The sequence below is a fragment of the Solanum verrucosum genome, unplaced genomic scaffold (assembly GCF_900185275.1).
Source record: "Solanum verrucosum unplaced genomic scaffold, falcon-dt-bn FXZP01000182.1, whole genome shotgun sequence".
Classification (NCBI taxonomy): Eukaryota; Viridiplantae; Streptophyta; class Magnoliopsida; order Solanales; family Solanaceae; genus Solanum; species Solanum verrucosum.
This window is the reverse complement of record NW_026020378.1, coordinates 5,742,320-5,769,725: the sequence shown is the minus strand read 5'-3', so window position 1 is coordinate 5,769,725 and position 27,406 is coordinate 5,742,320. Positions and strand designations below refer to the sequence as shown.

Here is a 27,406-nt window from a genome sequence, read left to right as displayed (position 1 = left end):
AGAAAAGAAAATGAAAAAAGAATAAGCTAGAGGAAATGGATTTAATAAAGAATAACTTTACTCTAAAAATGTTGTTTTATTAAAAGTAATTTTATCAACACTATTTTTTTAGAATGATTTTTATTAATATTCCATTAAGAGAATACTTTTCTTAAACATTCTATATAGTAGTGAAAGGAAAATTCAAATATAATAATAGTAATAATTATCAAATTACTTGATTTACTGTTCTCCTTTTAATTCATATTCTGTTTATTCATTAGTGACCCTTGATTTAGTGTATAAATTTTTTTCTGCGTAGGGTAAAATTGATCTATAATAATAAGTTAACATTTCTATCAAGCATAACATGGTAACTTCTTACACCTTTGATATTATCAAATTATTTAATTTGTTCGAGATGGCATACTCTCATGCTGATAATCTGTTATGAACTTATTAAATAATAAGAATAAGAATATAGTAGGAAGAAAAGAGATCAAGACTTCTTATTTCTCTTGAGTTATATCTTATAATGAAGAAAACTCTTTTATTTATTTACAACGGGAAATTGAGTTGATCCCTAACTTTTCTTGAAAAGATAGACATTCATTATATATATATATATATATATATATATAATATACTACTAGAAATTTAAATTATAAAATTCATCCTAAACCTACCCAACTTATTATCCGCTTGAAAATTATTGCAGTAACTGAAAGCAAATTTCAACGAAAGTTGGGTTTCAAGGATACATGACCTTAGCTAATCTTGGTTTGGCCTTAGCAAGAAGAGGTAAGGTATCAAAAGGATCGGTCTTAGATGACTCAATTAAGTCATTGCATGATGAATTTGGTGGTAAATTCCAAGCAAACCCATGGAGAAGCCTAGCAAGTAACATTGTAGTAATTGTAGAACCGAGTTTCACACCCGGACAACCTCTTCTTCCAGTGCTAAATGATAACAAACGTAACTTTGAATCGGTGAAAACTACTTCATCACCACCTTCTTTTATGAGGTGGCGCTCTGGCTTGAACTTCAATGGATCCTCCCAAACTCTAGGATTCCGACCAAGGCCATGACGACTTAATAACACTCTACTCCCTTTAGGGATGAAGTACTTTTCACCAATGATGGCATCAGAGATAGACACATGAGGAACTTTAAAAGGCGCTATGGGGTGAAGTCGAAAGGCCTCTCTTATGCATGCTTTAACATAATTTAGCCTTGGCAAGTCTGATTCTTGAACCAATCTATTGATCCCAACAACAGTGTTGAGTTCTTTTATGGCCTTTTGCATTAACTTTGGTTGGTTCAACATTTCTGCAAGTGCCCATTCAACTGCATTTGATGGATTATCCACGGTTGCCAACATGAGTTCCTAAAAAAAAATACTTTTGAGTACGTAGTAACAAAATCTGTTTTTCAAAAGCTGGAAAAACATTTATTTTTTTTTCGGAAGCACTTATAGAACCTTGACCTAGTATAAATTATTGTACTAATATTTTCGAAAAAATAGTTTTCAAACACAAAATGTTATTCTCCAAAGTACTTTTGACAAAATGCAATTTTCAAAATAAAAAGCTTGGTCAATTAGAGTATCAATCATAAATAGTAATTGAATGAATACTTACCATCACTTGTGCCTTAATCTCTTTAACACTCAGTAATGTATTTCCATTGGTATCTTTGAGTGTGATAAGAATATCAAGGATATCTTCTTCCATAGTTTTGTTGCCATCTTTCCATATCTGAATCCTTTGATCAACTTCAACATCAATGTATTTTGTTGCTGTGACATAGGCTTTCTTAATAATTTTCTTGTGACCATCCAAATCAAACACACTTAACCATGGTAAGTAATCTGATATACTCAAAGCATGAAGATATTTAAGAAGTGTAAAAAGTGCATCAACTTGCTCATCGCGATCTTTTTCTATAATATCAAATAATCGCTTGCTAAAAATCATATTCCTAATTACATTCCCACAATAATATCTTGTCAGATTTCTCAAGTTAATAACAGATTGATGATTTTTACATTGATTGTAAATGGATAGATGAAGGTTGTCAGCTTCTTCATCCCTTTTACCACGAAGCCAGTGAAATGATATTGGTGTTAGCACATGAGAAGCGAGAATTCTCCTCATTTTCATCCATTGATCACCCATAGGGACAAAAACAGAGGTTAAGTAGCCATTACTAATAAGACTCGCGGACATACAAATAGGTCTTGATGAGAAAATAGAATCATGAGTATGCAAAAACTCGCAAGCAAGCTCAGGGGAAGTTATAGGAATGACATGAATAGTACCAAGACGAATGCAAGCGATTTCAGTGTTCATTTCCTCCATCATTTTGTGTATCCAATGAAATGGTGGCTCTTTGTTTAGGAGCATTTGAGGAAAGCTACCAATTATAGGCCATGATTTTGGACCTGGAGGCAATGATGATGTTTTTCTTATAATACTATTCCATATGTTTGTGATTTTAAGAACAATAAAAATGAAGATTCTCCATAGTAGATCAACAAGGTTTGAAATTTTGAAAAAAATCATCTTTTTTCTTCTTATTATTATTATGATTGATAAATAAGGGTTGATGTTGAAAGATATAGTTGCATGCTATCCACTATTTATAGCTCTGCATGAGCATGAAAGTAAGGTTGATAAGTAGGCGGATTGAATCGGATTTAGGCACATTGAATTGTACTCCACTCATATAATATAAAATGGAAAAGTTTGGATTTGGTCAACTATCATATTTACCTAATTCTTTTATGGAAAAACTACTACTCATTCTGTCCATTTTTAACTGTTATGTTGAGCTTTTCGAAAGTTAATTTGATTAATTTTCAAAATTAAATTAGATTACAGTAATTTGATATTTTAAACAAAAAAATTAGATATTTAAAAACTATACGAATAGTACTATAAATTCCAACTTTTTTTGCATATTAATATGATGAAAAAATACATTGTAAAATGTTTGTCAAGGTTATCATCATAAAAAAAAATTATGACAATTAAAAGTGGACGGAAATAGTATCATATTAGACATACACCCATACCATATCATCATGTTTGAATGTTAGAAATCAAGGACTCAAATTTACTATTTTTAAAGTGGGAAATACTAAAATTTTCTGTTTTTAAAAGTGGAAAAGACTAAAATTTACTATTTTTTTTAAAGTGGCAAAGACTAAACTTTACTGTTTTTAAAAGTGGAAAAGACCGAAATTTACTATATTTTAAAGTGGCAAAGTTAATACTATAACCAAAATTAGTAAATTATGTAAATCTTTTTAGATGTTTAATACCGTGAATTAATAGGAATAAGAGTCCATTTGGCATTACTGTTAAAAGAAATATTTATTTTTAGAAGCACTTTTCTTTTAAAAAGTGTGAGTATTACGATCTCTATGATTCCTCTGAATTCGCCTTTTTAATTATAATTCAAGGGCTCTTGAGCTTAATTTTGAATTTGTCTTGAACTTGATCTTGGATTCAAGGGCTTTAAAGCTTGTTCTTGAATCCTCGATGAACTTGAACTTTATTCAATGGTCTTGATCTTGATCGTTCTTGAACTTGAATGCTTGAATTCTTAAACTTATAGAGAATTTTATGACGTTTGTACCACGGGCTTTCTCTAGCTTCTTGTTTAGAATTTTTGGTCTCTTTTCTGAATTATGAGGACCCCTATTTATAGTTTTAGAATAGAGGAGTTGTGATTGGAACAGGATTCCCTTCGGCCAATCAAATTTAAGTGACATGGCATATGGGCTTAGTGAGCGGGCTTGTCATTTTTGACACATGTCATGATCCTATTGACTTTGTTTGACTTGGCATTCCACGTCATTTGCCACGTGACACCAAAATGGGCCTCTAGAATGAGATGAAATTGGGGTCACCTATTGTAGCCCAAATCAATTAATTTGACTTTAATTAAATTCATATTCATTGGATTTAAATAATTAACCAAATTATATTAATCTATAATATTTATTTGGATTAATATATTCATGAATTTAATTCATCTGAATCATTTTATAAATTTATATTTAATAAATTTTAAATAATTACAAATGCCTCCCACTTCAAATCTTAGACAAATCTTAATACCTTCATAATCTTTCTAAATTATGCCGATTGAATAATTTATTTTCTTTAGTTGTGGTGGGTAAATGCAAAACTCGCCACATTCAAAACCCCTATTAAAGAATATCTAAAAATTTACCCTTATTAATTTTAAACACTTTTGACTCCACTTGATCCATCAACTTTAAGTTTAGCAAATTTTGTTTTTTGACTTTGAACTTGTACATGATAGAATTGCAGCCTCTTGACAATTGAGTTATCTTGAAAACACATTTTGTCGAAGCACCTTTTGATCTAAAAATTATTTATGCAAGAAACTAATACTCCACAACAACATTGCCCAATGTAATCCCACGAGTAGAGTCGTAGACAGACAACCTTATGAGAAACTTACTTTGTTGAAACAAAATTAAAAGAGTATCCAAGTACTCCGACTACTGAATGCAATTCAAGGAATAGAACTGAAAAGACTGCTAGATTATAATACATCTTAAGAGTGCATGGCTGTTGGCAACTGGCAAATCTTATGACATCAACTACATATGTTTAATTGCTAATACCATCATGTGTTTACTTATTGGCATCGCGCACCAAATTTTCACATCAATGATACTGTGGACAAGACGCCACAGATAGCTCATTTTCTACTGACTGAGCAATCTTACCACCTCACATGTTTTGCAACAGAAATTGTATATAAATCTAGTAAGCTAACAACATATAGCCCAAAAGAAATCAGAAGAGTGATGGAAGAAAATGAAATATATATGAAGGTAACTACTATTCCTTTAAAAAACATCTCTATACTAGCATGTGGGCAGAGTGGCAACTTAAAACGCGGAACTCTGACGCAAACTTGCAGTTGCTTCGGTAAGAGAGCTCAAAAGGGTCTCACCCACCTCAGCTTTGCAAAGGGGACATGAGTTGTTGATTTTCAGCCACTTATCCACACAGTCCTTGTGGAAGAAATGAGAACAGGGCAACTCCCTCAGCTCATCATTGTTCACATACTTTGCCAAGCAAATGCAACATGCCTGTTAAACCAAAGTTAAAAAGGATTATTAAGATGAATTGGTGGAAGTATGCCGTCAAACAATAGAAAATGAAAAAAAAATTAAAAAATAGTATGACATCAAACAATAGATAATGGAAAATATATTACAATATCAAAGGCATTGTGGCAACAAGGGTTTGCTAAAAGTTTTGTTTTGGAGAAGGTGATTGGTTTCTGCATGTTAGCAGAGCATGTCACTCAGAAATTCAGAACATTCATAGCCCTTAGGCATATGAGAAGCATACTGTCTTTCTACTCAATGATAGTATAAAATGCACTAGAACTGGAATATCAGCTTGTTTTCTTGTACATAGAACAGTTCCAAAAATACTTATCGGTCGACAGTATGATCTCAAGTAGAACCTATATTTTTGCTAAATCTCGTTTACCCATGTTCGTCACTGCATTTTCTTATTCATGAAACAAAAAGTTTCCTTACATTTGATAATGCATTATCCAGAACAGGTCACAAGGTGATTACAGGAAGATAGACAAAGAAACCATATTATTATTTTTTTAAGGAACAAAGAAACCATATTATTACCAACTCACACTTTATGACCGGAGATGCAAAGCTAAGTGCATATATCAATATACATCAGGACCTATTTTCCATGAATAATTATCTCTAGTAGTTCAACATAATTTATGGATTGATTGCAGCGGATGATTTTACATTCACCGGTGCTTTCTCAAAATTTCAATTCTGACCCTATGGATTTGGGCTTGCATTAGTAGTCTAGCAGTTTCTCCAGGAGGCTAGGGAGTGATAAAGACCTGGAAGGCAAGTTGTTGGAAAAGAATAGCAATTAACTTTTGAGTGCAACTGGTTAGGTAGTATGTAAGCTATTACTTTTATCTTCCATTTTGATTGGTCTATATAATACTTCAGTCTTCAAAAAGGCAGTGTCCACACAGTTCAGGTAAATTTTGGATGTAGGATATATATGTGAATGTGTCACCCAACTCTCAACTCCTACGCTAATCTCTGCAACCCTCTACCCCTTAGCTTAGTTTAGCAGTTGGCACAAGTCTCCACCTACTATTTGCTCTTTGACATCTTTCTTCTTCCTTGATTCAGCAATTACACAGCCACACAACTCCTTTCAGCAGTCAAATTACCTATAACTCAAAAGTATCATGAATGGGGACAGGAGAAGGAGTCAAATTAATCCCGACAATTGCAAGAGTAACAATACAGTCAATAATGCTTCAGCAACAAAATAGGTCCTATTCCTTTTTTGTTGACCCTCATTTCAATTGATTGGATGCTTGAGCACTTAGATTTTTGTGAGTCTCTCGTATAAAGTATCTTCCGTCCCTTTCTAATTTTTGTATGATTTCTCTTGTATTTCTCTTGCTAATGAGTTTCAAAGATAAAAATCCTTTATTGAAAGACAAATTTGGCCAGTATTCCCTAATGAGTAGCTTTTGGAGAAAAGGGTCTCCCTTACATTCTCCACCCATTTGAGGTGGGTTTCCATATTCACCCAAGTCATGTAACACAATAGTTTTCCTTTCACATATCAATGTATGGTTATCATACCAGACATGTTTTACCTCCTAAGATCCTCCAGCAAGTTTTGCTCTGAAATATTTATTTCTTCTAATTAAAGCTGCTAGGAAATTGGAAGGATAGAGAAGGCTGTGATGAGTGGGAACTGGGAGGGGAAGTCACAAGTACATTTGATCAACCATTTCTACTATCAACAAAGCCACTAACAAGGAAATTCCCCCGTCTCAAAAACTAAGGGAGGAGAAGGTTGTTGTTCAAATGCTACAGCACACAAATATATACACACTATTCTCTCAAGGAAGAAGAAAATGGTCAGAATGTTCATATTTCTAGTTAGGACTCAGGAGCTTGAAAGACACCAATCAGAATGAGAGAAATCACAGCTCAAAATATTTAACACCAATTCATCAGCAAAACATCTAAAAATCTATGGACATGACAAAGTGGTGGTTTGCTTTTGGGAGACCATTACAATCTCCCAGTCAAAGTTTAATAACAACATACCCAGTGTAATCCCAACCAAAGTTTAAGCGGAAATCTTTAAGCTTGTAATATGTTAAAAGTCAATTTGCGCCACTCACTTTGGTAGAAAGGGCTGGGACGAAACATTAGCATAAAAAGTCTTCTTAAGTATTGATTTTTCTTCATAAGCAGAATCAAGCAACCAGATATAAACAATTTGCGAGTAAACTTTTTTTTCTTAGTTGTCTTGCATCAGGGTGATGAAGAACCCAAAAATGTATGCTTGCAGAAGTGCTGAAGCTGTATCGTAAAGGGCCTTTGAAGGCAAACATGCATATGGAACTTGAGACCATTTCTGTCAGATGTTATCTAAATTCACTAACATATTTAATGATTCGTACCTTTGGTCTAGATCCAAGTACAATGGATAACACAAGCCTTCACCTATTTTTGCTTCTCAACATATGGTTAACAAGAAACAACAGCAACCATCTTACAAGAAAATAGTGGGAAAGAATGAGTCTAGAGGAGGACTCAGCCTATAAAGAGGAAAGTATGTGGCTTCTTCTTCATCATCATACTCATCTAAAATGCAAGGTGTGTGGAATTTGAGAGTGACATCAAAAGATCCTCTGGCGTTTTGCTCTGTACTTAAGTAAGAAGTAATGCTAGAGGTTATATGCTGAAACACTCAGGTAACAAAACCCACTACCAGAGGGATAGAGAAGAAGAAAAAGGAAATAACTACTGGATATACAATGTTGTTTTCCAGCACTAGCGTCTTAGTGGCTCAATGGAACCGATGAAAAGAGCATAACAGGGTTCAGATTCCATTCAGATGCAATTGTCATTCAAAAGCAGAAAAAGAAGCTCTGAAATTGTAGCCCTGGTTCAAACCTATGATGCAAAACCAAATTAAAATAAACTCGAAATAATCTGTTTCTACTGCCAGCCAGAGTATGAAGGTATGTACACCACAGAAATGACTTTGCAATAGCAGTGACGAGGGAGAGAGAGAGAGAGAATAAATAGTTCTCCTTTTTCTTTCTTTGTCTTGATTTCAAATGGAGGATGGTGAAGGTTCAAGCAGACAGTTTCTTCACTCCTCAAAAGAGAATTTGTCACTAAAATTTATTTTAAAGGAAAAGGAATTTTGCCACTAAGATGGACAGAAAATAAATCAGAGAAATCTATGTTAGAAAGGAAATAAATTTACCGCATCTTCTCCTGAAATCACACGCTCCTTGTCTGTTCCTGCAGCCACAACCCCACCTTCAGCAGCCTCTTTGTTGCCACTTTTGTTTTTCTTTACCTTAAATTTATAGGTCGGAAGAGCATTAATTGATTCTGGTGTGGCGCCTTTGTTTTGAGTCAGATCTTCTCGGAAGCCCATGACTGAAATAATGCAGGGGAGGCAGCAGCAGATTGTTGCACATAGAATAAATGGCATGGCATACCCGATACAGCTAAAGGTCAGAAATACTATACACAACCTGCGAATAAATAGAAACATGAGTAAATAGGATGCTGGCAGAGAGGATAGAAAGTATGGAAATACCCCAAAATGAAAACAATAGGGAAACATCACCTGTACAAGTTGGGAGCCTCAGAGGAAGAGGAGTGTCCACCAAATATCCACACATTGCCAACCACAAACCACACTGCAAAAAAACAATCTAATGCCATTTTGAAGTACTCAATAAATGCCTTTACCCTGCAATAGGGAAATGAGATCCTTTAGTCCTCAGTTCCATGACACATTGCTCCTTGTACATTAATTTCATTACAAGTTCCCAATACCAGATGAATGCAAAATAATGGAAAAGGAAGAGCACAGGAATGCAGATATTATCATCTGAACATCTATTTGAACTTTAAGCATTGGTCCCAATTAGTTGAAGACCGTGATCAAGGCCCAAAACATTATTGCTTTACAAAATAAGGTAATGTTCTTGGTTCTAGAATAACAATTAAAGCTTGGCAAAAAGGAGATGGGAATCTTAAACTTAAAGACAGATATTCAACAAAATATTGAAGTTATAGTCTCAAATTGTTATGGAACCTTTTTTTTTATAATTGTGGTGTCGGGACCAGCTTGCGCCTACCTCGACTAGTTCCATGGTAAACCTACCTATCACCTCCCAGGCTCCAACCAGCAACACGTACCAGGTAAATTTTGATAACCCGTACCAGATAAATCTGACCATCAAGGCTACCAAGGCTAGGAGAGATTGGAAGAAATCATCTAGTGGTTTTGCCTCTGCTGGTATTTGGTATTTGAACCTGAGACCTCATGGTTCTCAACCCACTTCATTAACCACTAGGCCACGCCCTTAGGTGCAATTGTTAAGGATTTTAAGAAATTAAGTTTCAAAATTTTATCACGTCGTAAATCTAGAAACCACAACTAACAGTAATCAAAAGGTGAACTTGACAAAGCTAAAGTGGTAGTGAAATATCAATCTCCTAGAAGTTGTCACAGAGAGATAACTATTCAAGTATAAACAACCACAATGTTTTACACTTGAAAATGACAACTTCTATATTTAAACTTGCATGACCATAATTTTCTTACAACTCTTAAAGTGGCAAACCAATGATCAAACTAAAACATGCTTGGTAAATGATGCCTTTAGGCCACATCTTGCTAATTATGCCTACTCAAATCAGAACAGCATATAAAATCAAGGGACTGTATGATTGCACATGTCCAGTTTTGCAATAGCACATAAAGTGCAGGGTTAAACCAAAACATGCCAGGAACGAAAATCCTGGCATTGAAATTTAGAAGATTTAGGTGAGTGTTTAATAAGGACAAGTACCAAGTAAACAGTTACATTACCCACCTTCTGCTCAGTAATTCATTACTTTGACCACCTGTAGAAGCTGTAGCAGTTGTCTGACGACCTTCGCCTTCTGAACTCCTTGTACTTGAGGAAGGTCTGCCGGGGAGTTCAACCTGGGAAGAAATCTGTGGCTGCTGAGATGAATCCTGATCTGAATTTTGGTTTCTATGACGAAAACGCCAGTAGAGAAGAGGGAGGATTGCTACACACCCAGATGCATAACCAACTATCCATTGGGATAGAGGAGCTCGTGGGTGCTCATCCCTTGATATGGCCAACACCGCGATTGCTGCAATTATTTGGCTCAATGTCAAGACTAGTTCAATGGATATCCAGAGCACGGAATTCAGAGGACTCCGATGGCGGCGCCCATTTCCTCTTCGAGCAAATGATGAGTTCCTCAAGTTGGATCTATTAGCAGAAGAAAATGCATGTTGGGAGACAGGCACTGTTGTGCTTGTTGATGGGGGATGTTCAGCTTGGACATGAAGCACAGTATTAACTGGTCTATCATGGGGGTTGCTCGATGAGGATGCATCGTTGCTACTAGTTATGTCAATAACATGCTCGTTGTTGCTACGGTTATCTGCTTGCTCCATTAATAATTGAAACTGGTTAGTTTGGCTTTTCCGGTGTAGCCCCAATGAGGAAATGGCCATCTAAGTCCACTGACTGAGAGATAAGTATAGGAAACATGGGATGCAAAAGTCTTAAGCAGTGCAAGTATGAGTTCACCAGAATGAAAAATTCTTCTCCTCTTCACAATCACCCAGTTAATTCAGGGACTGCAGCAGCTTTATATGAGAAGTCTAAGCAGTTTTTCTGTTGAAAGTGCAACAAAAGCAGAATGGTAAGTATTTTCTCGCCTCACTTTGAAGAGCACGATACCATCACCCAAGCGCAAAAGCAAAGAAGGAAAAATCAGGAAGGAAGCAAGAACAATCATAACCAGTCAACCTTGGTCTAAGGGCAACCAAGATTTGTGTGATATGATGAAAGCTCAAAATGGCAAAAAATACAAACACAATTCAATAAGACGATGCATAGATTGGCTATCCACAACTTCCCCAGAAACTAAACTATACAAAATTATTCATTGAATGATGAATATTATTGTCATGACCTTTAAAATCTCAAAACTCAACAATTCAACTACTCCACTTATATCAGGGACTATAGATGATCCATTTACCAAGGCATTACCATAAAACTAGCTCATAAAACTCCAAATGCTTAACGTTATCTCAAGAAACTCTATATGTTTTTATTTTCTTTGATGACCGTGGTTCCGGGCCAGCTTTCTCACAGCTCAACTAATTCCACAGGCTACCTATCACCTCCCACCAGCAACAGTATCTCAAGAAACTCTATAACAATCCTTAAATTATACTAGCAATACAATTTATCAAAATCCAAGATGATACCAGCAATATAAACATTTGCAACACAACACAGAACCCAGCACAGTATAGCATAACTCCATAGCCAGAATCCCACTAAGAAGAACCCAAACTCACACACTAAAACTCGTTCCATTCACCAACCGCAGAACCTCACTTAGCAATGCAAACACCAGCAAAATAGCTACTTCAATCAATAATCCCCAAAAAACAAATCCAGTAAGAACACACTAATCAACAACCAAACTAGTACCATACAGAAAACTTCACAACAATAGCCCCACTAACAAGAAGTCAAGAACCCCAATTCCCAATTCTAGGTCATCAACCAAACCCACCCCCAAAATCCTCCACCCCACACGTTGACCTTTCTGGAGAATCAATCCCTCCAATCAAACAATCAAAAACCCCAATAAACAAAAGAGGATTATTATAACCAAAGTAAAGAAAAATCAACAGATTAACAAAAGCAATCATGTATACAGAACATTTTTTCCCCAAATCTTCACAGATTATACAATTAACTCAATTTCCTATCTGGGTTTACCAACAAATCAAATTCTTGACAATCCATTTAAACCTTTTTTAACAATTTTTTTCTGTGAATTGTGCGGGTAGGTGTGTGGGGTTTCTCAAGAAAGAGTACTAACCCACTGTAGCTGAAGAATCAGATGAATCGAAAGCAAACAAAACTCTTTTGGATTGAACAACACTCAGTTGAGCTCTGGATTTCTCAGTTTACGCGTTTTCTCTCTTTGGGTATATACCTGATTTTTTTACCCAAATAATATATGGCGTCAGCTGTTTCTCTTTGGTGAGTATTTTGATTGCTTTACCCTGTCATCAAAGAATTTTCACACATATTTTTATCATCTTTTTGTGCTTGGCCTTTTCTTGATACCCTTTCACTTTCTTTCTTTTTCTTATTTGGTGGTGAGTGAATTAGTTAGGCTTAATACACCATACATGTTTACTATTTGGTGCTTATTGCACCTCCAACTAATTTAACAAGCTCTTTCACGCTATTTCGGGATGGTGTTTAATTTTGAAAAAAATACATAAATGTGAATATAGTATTTTTGATATATGTATCTTTGTTATTAGATACACAAAAATAGAGAGAGAGAGGAGCAAGATTGGGGAGAGAGGCGAGCGAGATTCGTATGTATCCTAGATACATATGAATCACATTAGATACATATATTTGTATATATCTGGAGTGATTCGTATGTATCTAGTATCTCAGATACATAGGAGAGGGGCTAGGGAGATGGAAGAGAGGCGAGCGAATTTTGTTATGTATCTTAGATACATACGAATCCACTTTGAAAGAGTGTATCTAAAATAAATTACACCTAATTTTGACTTCATGTATCCGAGATATATGTATCTAGTAATCTGAATGTATCTGAAGGCACCAAAATCTAGTAAAATCGTAATATTCCAAACTAGAAAGTATCTAAGTAATTAACTCCTAAAATTAGTGAAATTCCTGTAAGTTCCTCTTTAATTCTTGCTGAGTAATAAATGATGCTCGAAAATTGTCCTAACATCACCCAAAAAACTTTTTGCAAGACACGAGTTATATTTTACATGACAAAAAAAATTTGCAAGAAAAAATTTACTAAATACAAATTATGTTTTACAAAACATAAACAGTTTCAAAACCCATAAAATTATCTCTCTTAGTTTTCTCAACTTTGACGAGTAAGAAAGTTCTCTAACTTATGCCTTTCAAATTAGATACTATATAATTTACGCTGGATAAATTTTTGCCTTGTAATTAGTTCATAATTGAGGATATTTTGACCTATAAATTTTAATTAAATAGAAAGTACCAAAATTAAGTATCACTATTTTGAGGGGGGGAGGGAATCTACTTTGAAAAGTACCTACAACATATTAAGATGTTATATTAAGATAATATTAAATAATTAAAGATCATTTATTTTCTCAACATCTGAATGTATAAATTTTGTCTTTGTTTAAAAATTAATAAATATAAGAATTCAAATAAAATTCTAAATTGATTTAATATTATATCAATAGAATATTTTAAAATTTTATATGATAATTGGTATTGATGATGACTAACGATGTTGATTGTGTGTGTCGATTTGGGATGGTGTTGGCCGATGATGGTGTTATGGGCAATATTTTATGGTGTAGTGATTGGCAATAATGATTAATTGTAGTCGGTGGTGATGACGACTGGTAATTAGTAATTAAATGACAATGATGCTAATGACGGTGGTGAATGATGATGTCGGTTAGCCATATAATATTAACTAATGGTGGTAATTATAAATAGTTAATAATGAATGTAATATTGGTTGATGATTGCAAATAATGTTTAATGGTGATGACAATTGATTTTGGTGATTGACGGTAGTGATGTTGCAGTTAGGCTGAGTATGACTATTATGATTGGTATGTGGTGGTGATAGTTGTAGTTGAAATGGTGATTGTGGGTGCTAGATGAAAGTAGATAGAGTAGCACTGAACTGTCATATTTATAGAAACTATTAAATAGACATTTTAATTATATTAAGACATGATTATAGATTTTAATCGTTCAGACTTATTCAAACTCATTAAGTGATTGTAAAAAAAAACCACACTTAAGGATATATTAAGATTCAATTCTTAAAAACAAATATTTAAATAACTAAGATTAAGAACTTCATTAAGTGAAAACAAATAAGATTTTAATCCCCTTATATCCCTTTCATTTGTTCTTAACAGTGTTTTATATGGTCAAATTTGAGCTAACGACTTTTTAATTTGGTTTCAATAATGTCTAGCTAGTAATGATATTATTTGGGACCAAATTCATACCGTCGGAAAATTATTTTATTTACTGTTAAAGACAAAAGTTATTCTATTTTTCATAGTTAAAAGACAATTTTCACTCTTATTTTTTTAAAAATTTACTTTTCAAAATCTCACAGTCAAAATTAGAGCATGTAATAATAAGTGACCAGTTGAACACTTTTTATATGAAAATTATATTTTATATATATATACCGTTATATTTGCACCTCTACAGTTAAAAAAAGATTTAATATTACGCTTCGTTATATGATCAGTTTACATATATTCTTAATATTATTATAAAAATAATTTAAATTTGTTTTTTTCTGTTATCCATTCATTTAAATCACATGACATACCAACTCAACACATCTACCGTTCTTCGTTTATCATTTGCCCAAAATTACGAATATTTTTGTTATGGTGTCGTTTGGCCATAAATATATTTGAGAAAAAAAATTAAAAATTAGTATTTGATCATAATATTTGTCATTATTTAACAAATATATTTAGCAACATCTCAAGTTTTCAAGTTCTAAAAAAAAATAGAATTTAGATCAAATTCTAATATTTGGAGACTTTTATATTTTATAATAGCATCCATTATATGTTAATTCCAATTAATATATACTTACAACCAACACCATTAGAAAAAAACTTATTTTTAATGAGTTATAATTTATCTTGAATCAGTGACACGTTTGAGTATGCAATTATGTCCCTATTTATATTGTTGTTTTTATTATTGTCGATTGTCGTCAATTATGTTATAAGGTTACTTTTTAACGGAATATACTTATTATAAAATGATAAAACAAACTTATTGATAATTTTAATAATTTTTAGAATTTATGATATAAATTATATTTTTTAAAATCAAATATTTCTCTCAAAATCTATGACCAGACGCATAATAAAAACTTCACTAAAAAAAGACCCAAAAATACTTGAAAATATAACTATATATACCATCGTAGTCACTGACATAAATTGAGAGTTGTTTTAAAAGGTGGGAGCGTGAGGCGAGACGTTTTATATAGTATGGAGTACGTAAGCCTCGAGACATGGGGCGTAAGTCTTATAGAACTACAGGTGTAGTCTCATATATATTCAATTTTATAATTTTATTACTAAGAAAATTAGCAAAAGTAAATCTTTCAATTAAATTTTAATAAATAACCTTTAATATATAGAAAAAATATTAGGATTTTTGTTTGAAAAATGTATTAATAACCAAGAATGAAGAAAAAGTATTACAATTACTATTTGAGAAATATCATTATCCCAATAACAATAAATATGATTTAAAGCAAAAAAGATTTAAAAATAACACCTAGGGCGTACGTTTTTACGCTTGAAGCTTATGCACCAAAATTCTAGGACTTACGCCCTATGGATCTACGTCTTCAATTTGCACCCTGCACCGTTTTTGATATGCCCCATCTCGAAACTCGTCCAAAACTCGCCCCAATAAATATTTTTGAAGCCACTGATAACTCTTATTAGATATTAAAAAATGAAAAGCCCCGTTTTAGTCAAATTCCTAGCATTCATCAATATTTTGTTGAGATAGAAATATTTTCTCTACGTTTTTTTTTTTTTTTTTTTTGCCTTTTTAAGAAAAAAAATAACTTTAAATCGCTTCTCAGTTTAATAAGTGATATTTATATGTTTTACAAATTTTAGTTCGACTAATTTTGCATAACAACTTTAATCATTCACATGTATTAGATCGATTACTTTCAAGCTTCAGCTAATTAATTAATATATCAATTAAATTCTCTATATCTAACTTATAATCGGAGAAAATTACTGTATTTTGTCTCTTTCTTCAAAGGTTGACTTGTAATTACAAAACCCTATGTAAAATATGGAATAATTATTAACAATAATTGAGTAATAATAGAAGGGCAATATACATATAAAAATTCAATTTGCTTCCATAAACAAAATATTACCTCACTATTAACTTTTCCAGGAATACAAAGATTGTTGAATTAGAATAAATTATATGTTACTTCGATTACGTGATTTCTATATTAAAAAAGAAGAAGATGTTTTTGTGTTATTTTAGCAGATTAATATATATATATATATATATATATATACTAGATATAAGTGCCCGTGCTAGCAAAGGCCCAATATTTGTTTTTTATTGAGTAAATTTTAGGTTTAGCAAACATAAAAATTATATTTGTATGCTATAACTATAGTTTGTATCATTGCGCTCCATAGCAAACTTTATGTTTGCTATGGCTATTAATCTGTATATTTCGGTATACATATACATAAAAATAATGTATTTGGGTAATTGTATATTTCGGTATATAAATGAGTCCTGCATTTGTATATTTTGGTATACAAATGGGTCTTGCATTTGTATATTTCAATCTATTTGTATATTTCGGTATACAAATGGGTCCTACATTTGTATATTTCGGTATACAAATGGGTCATGCATTTGTATATTTTGGTCTATTTGTATATTTCGATTTACAAATGGGTCTTGCATTTGTATATTTCGATATACAAATGGGTCCTGCATTTGTATATTTCGGTATATAAATGGGTCCTGCATTTGTATATTTCGGTATACAAATGGGTCCTGCATTTGTATATTTCGGTATACAAATGGGTCCTGCATTTGTATATTTCGGTATACAAATGGGTCCTGCATTTGTATATTTCGGTATACAAATGGGTCCTGCATTTGTATATTTCGGTATACAAATGGGTCCTGCATTTGTATATTTCGGTATACAAATGGGTCCTGCATTTGTATATTTCGGTATACAAATGGGTCCTGCATTTGTATATTTCAGTATACAAATGGGTCCTGCATTTGTATATTTCAGTATACAAATGGGTCCTGCATTTACATATTTCGATATACAAATGGGTCATGCATTTGTATATTTCGGTATACAAATGGGTCATGCATTTGTATATTTCGGTCTATTTGTATATTTCGGTATACAAATGGGATGGCAAAAAATATGAAATGTTTGCTGCGAATTACAAATAAAAGAAACTATGGCTATAACATTTAATTTGATAAGTTGTTAATTATTGTATTTTTTACGTAATTTTTAAATAATATATGTTACTTTTCTTGTCCCAATATATGTAGCACAAATAGAATTTCAAGAGTCAATTGTTAATTATTGAGATTTACAATATTTTTTACGTAGTTTTCAAATTAAATAATACATGTAACTTCTTTTGTCCAATTTTATATGACACAGATATATTAATTTTAGTTGGCAATTATCATGATTTATAGTATTTTTTTATGCAATTTTTAAATATATAAAAAATTAAAAAGATAAGACAAACAAATTAAAACGGAAAAAAAAAGTAGGCAAATATAGATGTAAGTGTGGAACCACACAGGTGAAGCAGGCATGTTGACTGCCACCTATGTGGTTATCTACTACTTATATATAGTATTTTTTGAGTTAATATCCTAAAAGCTCACTGAACTATGAGAAATTATCTAGCAAAATCATTGAACTTTGTTTTGTTTCAATAAAATCACTCAACTTAAGGCTTTTATTTTAGAAAATCACTCAATTACATTTATCAATAAAATAAATTTTAAATGGCAAATCAAATTATTTTTATGTCATGTAATCATGGACTCTACCCATACAAAAATTATAAAATCTATTTATTTTTATACCGAGTTTTTTTCCTCTCTCGCTCTATGCCATCAGTTTGAACGCATCGGCCGAATTTTCAACTTTGTTGTTTATTATTAATTATTATATATGCAGTGGCTGATCCTAATTACTCAGGCAGCTAATTGATGCCAAGCATCCTGTGTATTATGGGATCAGATTTACCGTTCCTTTCTGGTCTCATAGAGTTAGAGACTTATCCTTTCGAAATTAATAGATTTTATGATTTTGTTTATTTGTGGAGTTCATAATTATAATTATATGACATAAAAAATAATTTAATTTGTCATCTAAAATTTGTTTTAATGAAAAATGTACATTGGTGATTTTAAAGATAAAAGTCTTAAGTTTAGTGATTTTATTGATATAAAAAAAAGTTCAATGACTTTGTTAGATAATTTCCTATAGTTCAGTGACCTTTTAAGATATTAACTCAGTATTTTTTATGCAATTTTTAAATATATAAAAAATTACAAAGATAAGACAAACAAATTAAAATGAAAAAAAAATAGGCAAATATATATGTAAGTGTGGAACCACACAGGTGAAGCAGACATGTTGACCGCCACCTGCGTGGTTATCCACACTTATATATAAGTAGTAAATATATACTATTCTTAATATTAAATAACTACATATATTAATAGTAGTCAACTTTAGTGTTTTTAAGCACCATTAATAAGATTAATTTAGTAAAATACAAATCTAAATAAAAATTTCTTAAGAAATGTGTCAGGTCGTATCAACACAAGTTAAATAATATTAAATGACGAGAGTATATGTGTACTTTAACTGCGGAGCCAGAATTTCAATTAAAGAGTGTCAAAATATAAAGAAGTTAAATCGTTTAGAAGTTGAAGAGTGCCAATATATATCATATATATACATAAAAAATATATTTTATCTAGCTATATAGTGTAATTTTCCGACGAAGGGATGGCGATCGACACCCCTCAATTGTATGTGGCTCCGCCACTCTTTAAATATCAATAATGTAATGACATGGGATAAGGGTCTGAAAAATACCTCAACTTTGGTCGAATTTGCTGTTGCGATACTAAACTTTCATGAGGACTTATTACCTCCCTAGACTATTACAATGGAAATGCTGAAATAACAAGTAACTAAGATAGAAATAAGAATTGAGATGAGACTAAAACCTTTACAATCAATATCCTAATTTGGTTGGCAGCTTGGAGTAGACTAGTCATGGTTGCATTATTCTTGCTTTACTGCAGAATAACATGACAAAGATGTTTAACACTGTGAGATGTATCCAAAAAATCAATGCACCTACAAACATCACCCAAACTTATATAAGTACTATGAGCAGCAACATAAGGGAGCATTTTCATATTTTCTAACAGCAGCATACACATATGGCTAGCAGGATCTGCCATGCCCTTCTCACTCTATTCTTCCTTAGCAACAATTCCTTTACTATCAATTGAAGTATTCACCTTGAAGTATCGATGACTAGTGTTAGAAGCTCGTCTTCCACCAAATCTCTCCATTGGAATTGCTATCAACCAATTACAACCACGTTCTTTTTAATTTCCAGTAAAACTCTTCGACATTCTCAAATCACTACACCAAAATAGGCCTTTAGCGGCAATAAATTTCCCTTTTAATGGCAATACTTATTGCCGCAAAAACATTTAGCAGCATTTAATCAAATGCCATTGCATTTAGTGTCGCTAAAGCCTTTAGCGGCATTTATATCGAGTGCTGGTAAAGACCAATATTATTGCCACTAAAAGTAATTACTTTTTGCGGCATTTATTTAGAGGCAATTACTATTGCCGTTAAAACTACGTACCTTAGAAATGTAATATCAAGCATATTTTGTGGCTTTTGTAATTGCCGATAAAGATACAACAATTGCCGGTAAAAGAGACTTGTTTTAGTGGCATTTACCATGACGAAAATTAGCCATAAATTCACCTTCATCCACATATTTAGTCAATCACTATTTTAAAACTACAAAAATAAAATTCACAAAAAGAGAAATAAGTTCAAAGGTAATAATATACTAATTTACCAAATTCAAAACAATGTCATTCACTTAACAACATTCAAACTCAATACATCCACTTCTTTGTCTACCTGTGGTAAAAAAAATATGAATTATCGATAATAAAAGAATGTGTTCAAAAATGTAGAAACAAAGAAATTGATCAACAAAGTTTTACACTAGATAAATGTGGCATCTTCCGGGATCACGAGCATCTGTAATATGTGCCAATTCTTCTGTTTCTGCTAACGCTTCAGTATCAACCGGAATTAGATCTACCTTGATCCAACATCAGGCTCTTGTTTCAAACTATAAATTTCATATTTCAGTTAAAAGCTTTGACACCTTGGCTGGTTATGGATTCAAATTCTTGAACTTCTGTCCACTCAGAATTCTTTTCATGCTCTCTAAAACTTTTTAGCATATCCAACAATTGCTTCGGCCAATGGATGCTCACTATTTACCTAAAAAAAACAAGTGACAGTTATCAGTCTCACATGGTAGCTAGTATGGACAAATCAATATGTTCCTCTTGATAAAAGATTCTAGTTAATTAAAATTGGTAGAAACTGATATAGAGGTATATTGAGCCACTACTTTTAACTCGATACTATGTGACATATGCAAGTTCACAAGTTGAGATTAATGTTATGGTTGTGGAAGAACTAAAAAAGGAGAAGAATAAATAAAGGAATTTTCGTGAAAAGGTAGTTGCAATGCCCTTGAGTTTTGGAAGTGGATCAGGAAGTCTTATTAACCTTCCAGGTTCATTGCACTTAGTTCTTCTCCTGACCGCAGGATGACCTCTGTATATGTTAACTCTAAAAGTACATTGATCTGTTTAACTTTCAAAGTTGTATTTTTGTTGCCACTTATGATCAACTTCACCCGCCTTGTGGTATTTGCAGCATTTCACTCAGATTCATTGGTGAAAGCTTGTACTTCAATGTATCTCCAACCTCATCTCCGTTCAATAATAAAAGTTTTACCATCTCGACATGATTTTCTTCTATTGCAATGTGGATAGCAGTTGATCTATATCAATCTTTTGAGTTAACAAGTAATCCATGTTTGAGGAGTTCTTTCATAATTGTTAATTCATTCCTCCTAGCTGCTGTACATAGGAGGTCACCAGAAACATATGGATCAGAAATAGATGCCCAATGGTACAAGATTTCAAATATGGGATGGTATTTTGCAGCTATAGCTTCCCATAATGGGGTGTCACCATTTACATCTGTCATTAATGGAATAAATAATCAAGATATAATATAACACTTGGCCTGTAAAAAATTGATCACTAGAAAGCTGCAAAGAAAGTCTTTAAGGTATCTGAAAGGAACGAAGGATTACATGCTCATGTATAGGAGATCCAATCACTTAGAAGTTACTGGATACTCAGATTCAGATTTTGCCGGATGTGTTGACACTAGAAAGTCCACATTTGATTACTTGTTCCTATTAGCTGAAGGAGCAATATCGTGGAAGGGTGCTAAGCAATCTATCATTGCTACATCCACAATGGAAGCAGAATTTGTGGCATGTTATGAAGCCACAATTCATGAATTATGGCTGCGGAACTTCATTTCAGGACTTGGGGTTGTCGATACCATTATCAAGCCGTTGAAAATTTATTGTGATAATACTGCAACAGTATTCTTCTCCAAGAACGATAAGTACTCCGAGGTGCCAAACATATGGAATTAAAATACTTTACTGTCAAGGAAGAAGTTCAGAAACAAAGAGTGTTACTTGAGAATATTAGAACTGATCTCATGATTGCACATCCGTTAATAAAAGGCTTACAACCAAAGACATTTAAAGAACATGTTCACAGAATGGGTCTTGGTTGTACTTATGATTGATACATTTATGATGTTTTTACACTCTGAGCTCAATTATGTGTTTCTGATATACATTAATGAATTTCTTGTTTCTCATAATGGTGTATACATTGTTGTTTTGACATATTACAAGTCTCTATGAGACATTATTGTGGACCGTAATGTTATATGTTTTATATGAACCTAGTATGATAAGTTGCTAATGTAATAGTATATGGAAGGAAGTATGTAACTTAAATTTTATGTACAACCGCCATAACTCACATTAGTAGATTGTTATATTGAGGTATGTATGATAGGACATTATAGAAGAGATTTATTGTATGCGCAACTAATGTTTATGAAATATTAATGTTATATGGTCATTGGGCCAAGTGGGAGAATGTAAGAATTATTAATTATTTCTTACTTATAGCCCAAGTTTACTTGTAGCCCAAGTAATACCATAAATAATATTTAATGAATAATAGATCTCGTCCGTACATTGGTTATTTGATGGACGTACCAATTTAACTCTTAACCTCTATAAATTGGTCCTCCCTCCACCTATTAGGGTTATCACATATTCTCTACAATAATTCTATCGTTGGCGGTTGTGGTAACGTAAGGCTAGGGCAAGGAGGTAGAAACCAATTTACGACTAACGCTTCTGCTTTTCTCTGTGATGATGTCTTCCGCATCAGATATGTGACCCTAACGATCTCTATGTAAGATTATCGTGTTCAAGATCCTAATATTATGTATTAAAGTATTTAATCTTACATGTAGCATCTGAGCCTGGATTGTTTTCATATATCTTCTGCAACTAATTCAAATAAGAAAAAGAAAAAAATTATCACGGGCATCGTCCAAACATCACATTAGATGTAACTCTGTAATACTATATGTTAAAGTTTTTAAAACAAAACTTTGACCACAAGAAAGGAAATACAACATTAAGTTTTTGCACGGTCCTTGTCCATAATGTACAATACAACGCTGCCTTATATGCCTTAATTTCCTTTAGTCAATTATTTTGGTTTGGTTAATTTAAATACAATAGAACATTCTATATATTAGCTATATTTGGTCAAAGTTTATGTACCATGCCATCTTGATCGTTTAATGAATATATTGTGCCTACCATCTATAGTTTGACAAATCAAATTATATTTGAACTTATCATTGAATTTTTTAGCTTAATTTTGTGCTGAAATATTTAAGGTGTTTGGACTCTTAAGTTAATCTTTCCAAAATATAATTATTATATTTTGTTTTAAGTTGTCCAATAAATTAAAGTGGTCATTACACTAAGCAATAAATAATGTGTGTACTTTGTGAAAAATAGTTTGTTAGTCACCAAAGTGGCCAAACTAGAGAATTAACGTCTATGCATATAATATTTATGATCATTTGATGCATGTATTATGTTTCTATATTTTGTTAGTCACCAAAATGGCCAAACTAAAATGTATAAAATTATTCACATGCACAAAAATTTTATGATATTATGTGTGCATTTGTATTCATATAGCTTGTTAGTCACCAAAGTGGCCAAATTAGTATGGTTAAGAAAAATATGCATTCATAAAATTGTCATTTATCTATGAAAGTTAATTAAATGCCTATATTGAAAAATAAATAGATAATCTTACGGCAATCCAAGGATTGGCCAGTTATGAACCAAGTAGAAACAAATCGCGGTATTGTAATTAATGGCAACCGCGAAGTTGTCGCAACACTGAATCAAAGGTGAGCTGGGAGATTGATCGGCGGGGAACAAATGCATGTAGAGAATGAAACCAGCTTGTCGGCACAGCTTGTAGTGGTGGAATACAACCCTTGAGAAGTGATGATGAAGGTGTTCCGGCGATCAGTAGGAGGACACAGAGGAGTAAGTCGGCCATTGTTAAGAGAGAGGAAGTGTGCGTGTGCGTGCGCGTGTGGAAGAGAGAGAATGCTTTTTTGTGTTGTATTGCTCGAGAGAATTGTTAGTAACAGGTGAAACTGATTTTCTGTGACTTGGTGAAGTTTATATAAAGTTTGTGCAAGTAGCGAATGGCGGGTGGAAGAGAGAGAACTCTTTTTTGTGTTGTATTGCTCGAGAGAATTGCTAATAGCAGGTGAAACTGATTTCTGTGACTTGGTGAAGTTTATATAAAGTTTGTGCAAGTAGCAAATGGCGGGAAAGGAGCATTTTTAATGGAACATTCTAGATACACCCTTTAGTTATAGCAATTTATCGGAATGGTTTAACAAGTTGATTATGGATCAGTCTTTTTTTTAATTCATCCATTTCAATTTATTTATTATAGTAAAAGAAGATAAGCCTTTTGGAAAAACTTTTCAATTTATGTATTACAATAAAAGAAAATAAGCCTTTTGGAAAAACTTAAGAACTTGTGAGGTCATAATATTTATGAAATTATAAAAAAATTCATTAAAAATACAATAAAAGTTTCAAAATTATAATATTACTAAGTATTATAACGTATTATTCTTTTTTTTTTTGAACGGAATGATAAAAAGAAATTATCATATAAATTGAAATGGCAAAAATATATTTTCTCTATTCCAAAAAGAAATGACTTGTTTTGTTCTGTTTTTTTAAAAAAGCCCCCACCCCCTTTTTTTTTTAATACTTTAATTTTAACTTTCATGTGTCATACTTAAAATTATAAGATTAAATGACATTTTGATACATATGATATAACTTTAATTTAGAAATACAAGATTGAAAAATCTTCTTTATTTTCTTAAACTTTAAATTAAGTCAAACTATGTTATTTTTTTAAAACGGAGAGATATTATATATGTCCCTATCAGACGTGGATAAAATATCAGTAAAAAACACAAAAGAATATTTATAGAATTATATCTCCTATAATTAGAACTAGTTGTAGAAGCTATAGATCATTTACTCGCAGTATTTTATTTCTCAAAAAAAAGAAGAAGTTATATTACCCTATGTGACTCAAACCATGCTTGCTTACGTCCACCGGAATAAGTGAAACTTTTCAAGGTAGTATTAGTAAAAATAATACATGTAAGTAAAAATAATGTATATATTATTTTTTTGTATTAAGAATACTATTAACTATCTTGTTTGGTATATTTTTTCATGTTAAAGTATAACCAATGTAAGTATTAGTTATATATTATATTGTGTATTACTAATATCACGAATTTTTAGTTAAAAGAGTTCTAATGTATGCATTAACATGGTTAAAAATTATATTGGCCCATCAAAATCATTTTTACATCTTTCCACCATAATTATGAAGGATATCTTTGTTAATAAATATTTTTATTTAAGACATGTTATTTTTGATACACCAAATCTAATAATGCATAAGAAATGGTCTATGTATAATTAATGCAAGCATTACTAATATAAGTATTATTGATACAAATATTACTAATATACTTTATTTAACAGTATTCTTATACACTATACCAAATAACCCTAAAGCTAAAGCTAGGTCGGTGAGCTCGTTGTTTTGGGCCTTCATAATATGAACGTCCTAAATTTACTTTAAACTTTTATTGTAATTATTACTCCCTCTATCTCAATTTATGTGACTTACTTTTCTTTTTAATCGGTATAAAAAAGAATGACACATTTCTATATTAAGTAACAATTTCACTATAAAATGTCTATTTTAGCCTTAATGAAATGATTTACAGTCACACAAATTTCTATTATTCATTTTGGACCACAAGTTTTAAAAGTCTTCCTTTCTTTCTTAAATTTCGTGGCGAATCAAACTACTTCACATAAAATGGGACGGAGGGAGTAATTCTTATTTTATTATATTATTATAAATACAAGTGCTAGAGTTTTTTTTTCTTTTTGGTTATTTAATTGAGGTTATAAATTGTGGTAATTTTCTTCACTTATTAATTACTTTCTCTGTCGACTATTTAAAATAATTTTTTACTGTTATTTGTCACTTTAAATAAATGTGGAAAAAATAAATTATCTTCATATTTTACACTTAATATTAATTACTTATTTTCCAAAATTATTTTTCAAGACGTAATATTAAACATCAATAAATAGAGATAGTATAATAAAATAATCATATTAATAATTATTTTTTTAGTGAGTGTGACGAATTTAAATGTGACAGGTAAAAGTGAAATGATGAAATAGTATATCTATTTACTTCACTCTTCAGTTTTAATTTTATTCTTTTTTTTTATACCGAAATTAAGTTATATATATTAACCACATCAATAAATTTCTTTTACAATATTCTCTAAAGCTGTTGTATGAACAGAAAAGCATTCATGTACTGATTTTCTTTTAGTGTAATTCTAACATATTATTATTTACAATTTATTTTAAATATGCACACAATGAGTGTTACTCTTTCTATTTTTTTTATTTGTCCATTATTTTCTGAAATATATTTTTATTTTTACTTGTTACTTTTAATATATTAAAAAAATCATATTTTACTTTTTGCATTAATTATTTATTCTCAAGTCATTTTTAACACTTAATAAACCTCAATTAATAAGAATATGTGGTAAAATAATCATATTAGTTGTTATTTTTTTTAAGTCAAAAAATAAAAAAGTAGGGGGTAACTTACTTATGGTTTTAACTTATTTAAAGTTATTTTTAACCTTGTCAAACACTTCTAACTTATTTTAAGTTATTTTATATTTATCAAACACTTTCAAAAATTAAAAAAAAAACTGACTTAAAAATAGGTTTGATCAACTTTTAAGTCAATCTAAACACCCTCTATTTCTGATCCCCGAAAACCAGAGAATGTGAGGAAAAAGTGTAGTGCAACTATTACCAAGTATATACTGCTAGGCAAATCATATGAGTCATTTGCTAATTTTTTTTTTAAAAAAAAAAATTGAGATTGAGAGTCTGTTTGGATTGACTTAAAAAAATAGTTTTTTGAGTCAAAAAATAAAAAGTCAAACTTAAATGGTTTGTAAGTCAATTTTTTAAATTAATCCAAACAGGCTCTTAAGTCATTTATTATCACATGTCGATCATGACTATAGAGGGTATCCATGATCTCTCATACGAGCCCTCTTGAGTCATAGTTATTAAGACTACAAAAACAACCTGTCGAGACAATAGACATTATAAAGTAAAACACAACGCTTTTGTTAAAATTGTATCTATAATCTATTTGGTGAAGCTTCTAAAATCAACTTATAAAAGTACTTTTGATGAGAATTATTTATATCCGACTAATCAATTTAAAAAGCACTTTTGATCCGCCATCAATATTTGACTGAAATTTTAAAACATGCTTTATTAATTTGTTTTATTGGATTTTGATGGGATTTGCGTATGCTTGCACGCTAGCGATCGAGGAGAGCGTGGCACTAGTTTTTTTCAATTCACTGGATTTAAATCTGACTTCCCTAACATTGTACTATAAGCAATTTCCCTTCTATTCTTTTATTTTTTTTCTTGTTCCGTTATTTTTATGCACATTTCTTTAATAGTCACTCAAATAAATAAAATTACGCAATATGACATCATGTATCTTCAATTGCATCAATAAAATCACTCAATTTTAACCTCGTCTTTCTACAAAATAATTCCAAATAAAGAAGCCACTTTCTAACACCAAAAGAAAAATCTGAGAATTTTATTTGTTATGGAATAACCAGAGATGAACTATGTTATCTTCGAGGAATAATGGGCTGTTTTTGTTTGACATAAAATAAACTTAT

At 31.7% G+C, this 27,406-nt stretch overlaps 3 protein-coding genes across 3 annotated transcripts in view; all 3 read right to left on the bottom strand.

The window, feature by feature from the left end:
* Positions 1 to 27,406, bottom strand: part of LOC125838794 (psbP domain-containing protein 5, chloroplastic) — a 222,491-nt gene that overhangs the window by 111,100 nt on the left and 83,985 nt on the right. The gene's annotated exons all lie outside the window — the stretch shown is intronic.
* On the bottom strand, positions 731 to 2,543 carry LOC125838790 (isoleucine N-monooxygenase 2-like). The gene is made up of 2 exons (XM_049517827.1): positions 1,620 to 2,543; positions 731 to 1,366 (listed from the first exon to the last, which is right to left on the bottom strand). Exons 1-2 carry the CDS (start codon positions 2,541 to 2,543, stop codon positions 731 to 733), a joined length of 1,560 nt encoding a protein of 519 aa, XP_049373784.1.
* LOC125838791 (E3 ubiquitin-protein ligase At1g63170) lies at positions 4,748 to 12,172 on the bottom strand. Its single transcript, XM_049517828.1, has 5 exons — positions 12,011 to 12,172; positions 9,961 to 10,782; positions 8,703 to 8,828; positions 8,331 to 8,607; positions 4,748 to 5,116 (listed from the first exon to the last, which is right to left on the bottom strand). The coding sequence occupies exons 2-5, from the start codon at positions 10,617 to 10,619 to the stop codon at positions 4,913 to 4,915; spliced, it is 1,266 nt and encodes a 421-aa protein (XP_049373785.1). The 5' UTR covers positions 10,620 to 10,782; positions 12,011 to 12,172; the 3' UTR covers positions 4,748 to 4,912.

What these genes read in the sequence shown, in the direction of transcription:
- LOC125838790 (XM_049517827.1), bottom strand. Translation starts at nt 2,543, where the DNA reads ATGATTTTTTTCAAAATTTCAAACCTTGTTGATCTACTATGGAGAATC. An exon ending in AGATTAAGGCACAAGTGATG is followed by an intron (nt 1,367 to 1,619) that starts GTAAGTATTCAT and finishes ATTTTTTTTTAG; the next exon opens with GAACTCATGTTGGCAACCGT.
- LOC125838791 (XM_049517828.1), bottom strand. Translation starts at nt 10,619, where the DNA reads ATGGCCATTTCCTCATTGGGGCTACACCGGAAAAGCCAAACTAACCAG. An exon ending in AATGAATTACTGAGCAGAAG is followed by an intron (nt 8,829 to 9,960) that starts GTGGGTAATGTA and finishes TCCCTATTGCAG; the next exon opens with GGTAAAGGCATTTATTGAGT. An exon ending in TGATTTCAGGAGAAGATGCG is followed by an intron (nt 5,117 to 8,330) that starts GTAAATTTATTT and finishes TTGGTTTAACAG; the next exon opens with GCATGTTGCATTTGCTTGGC.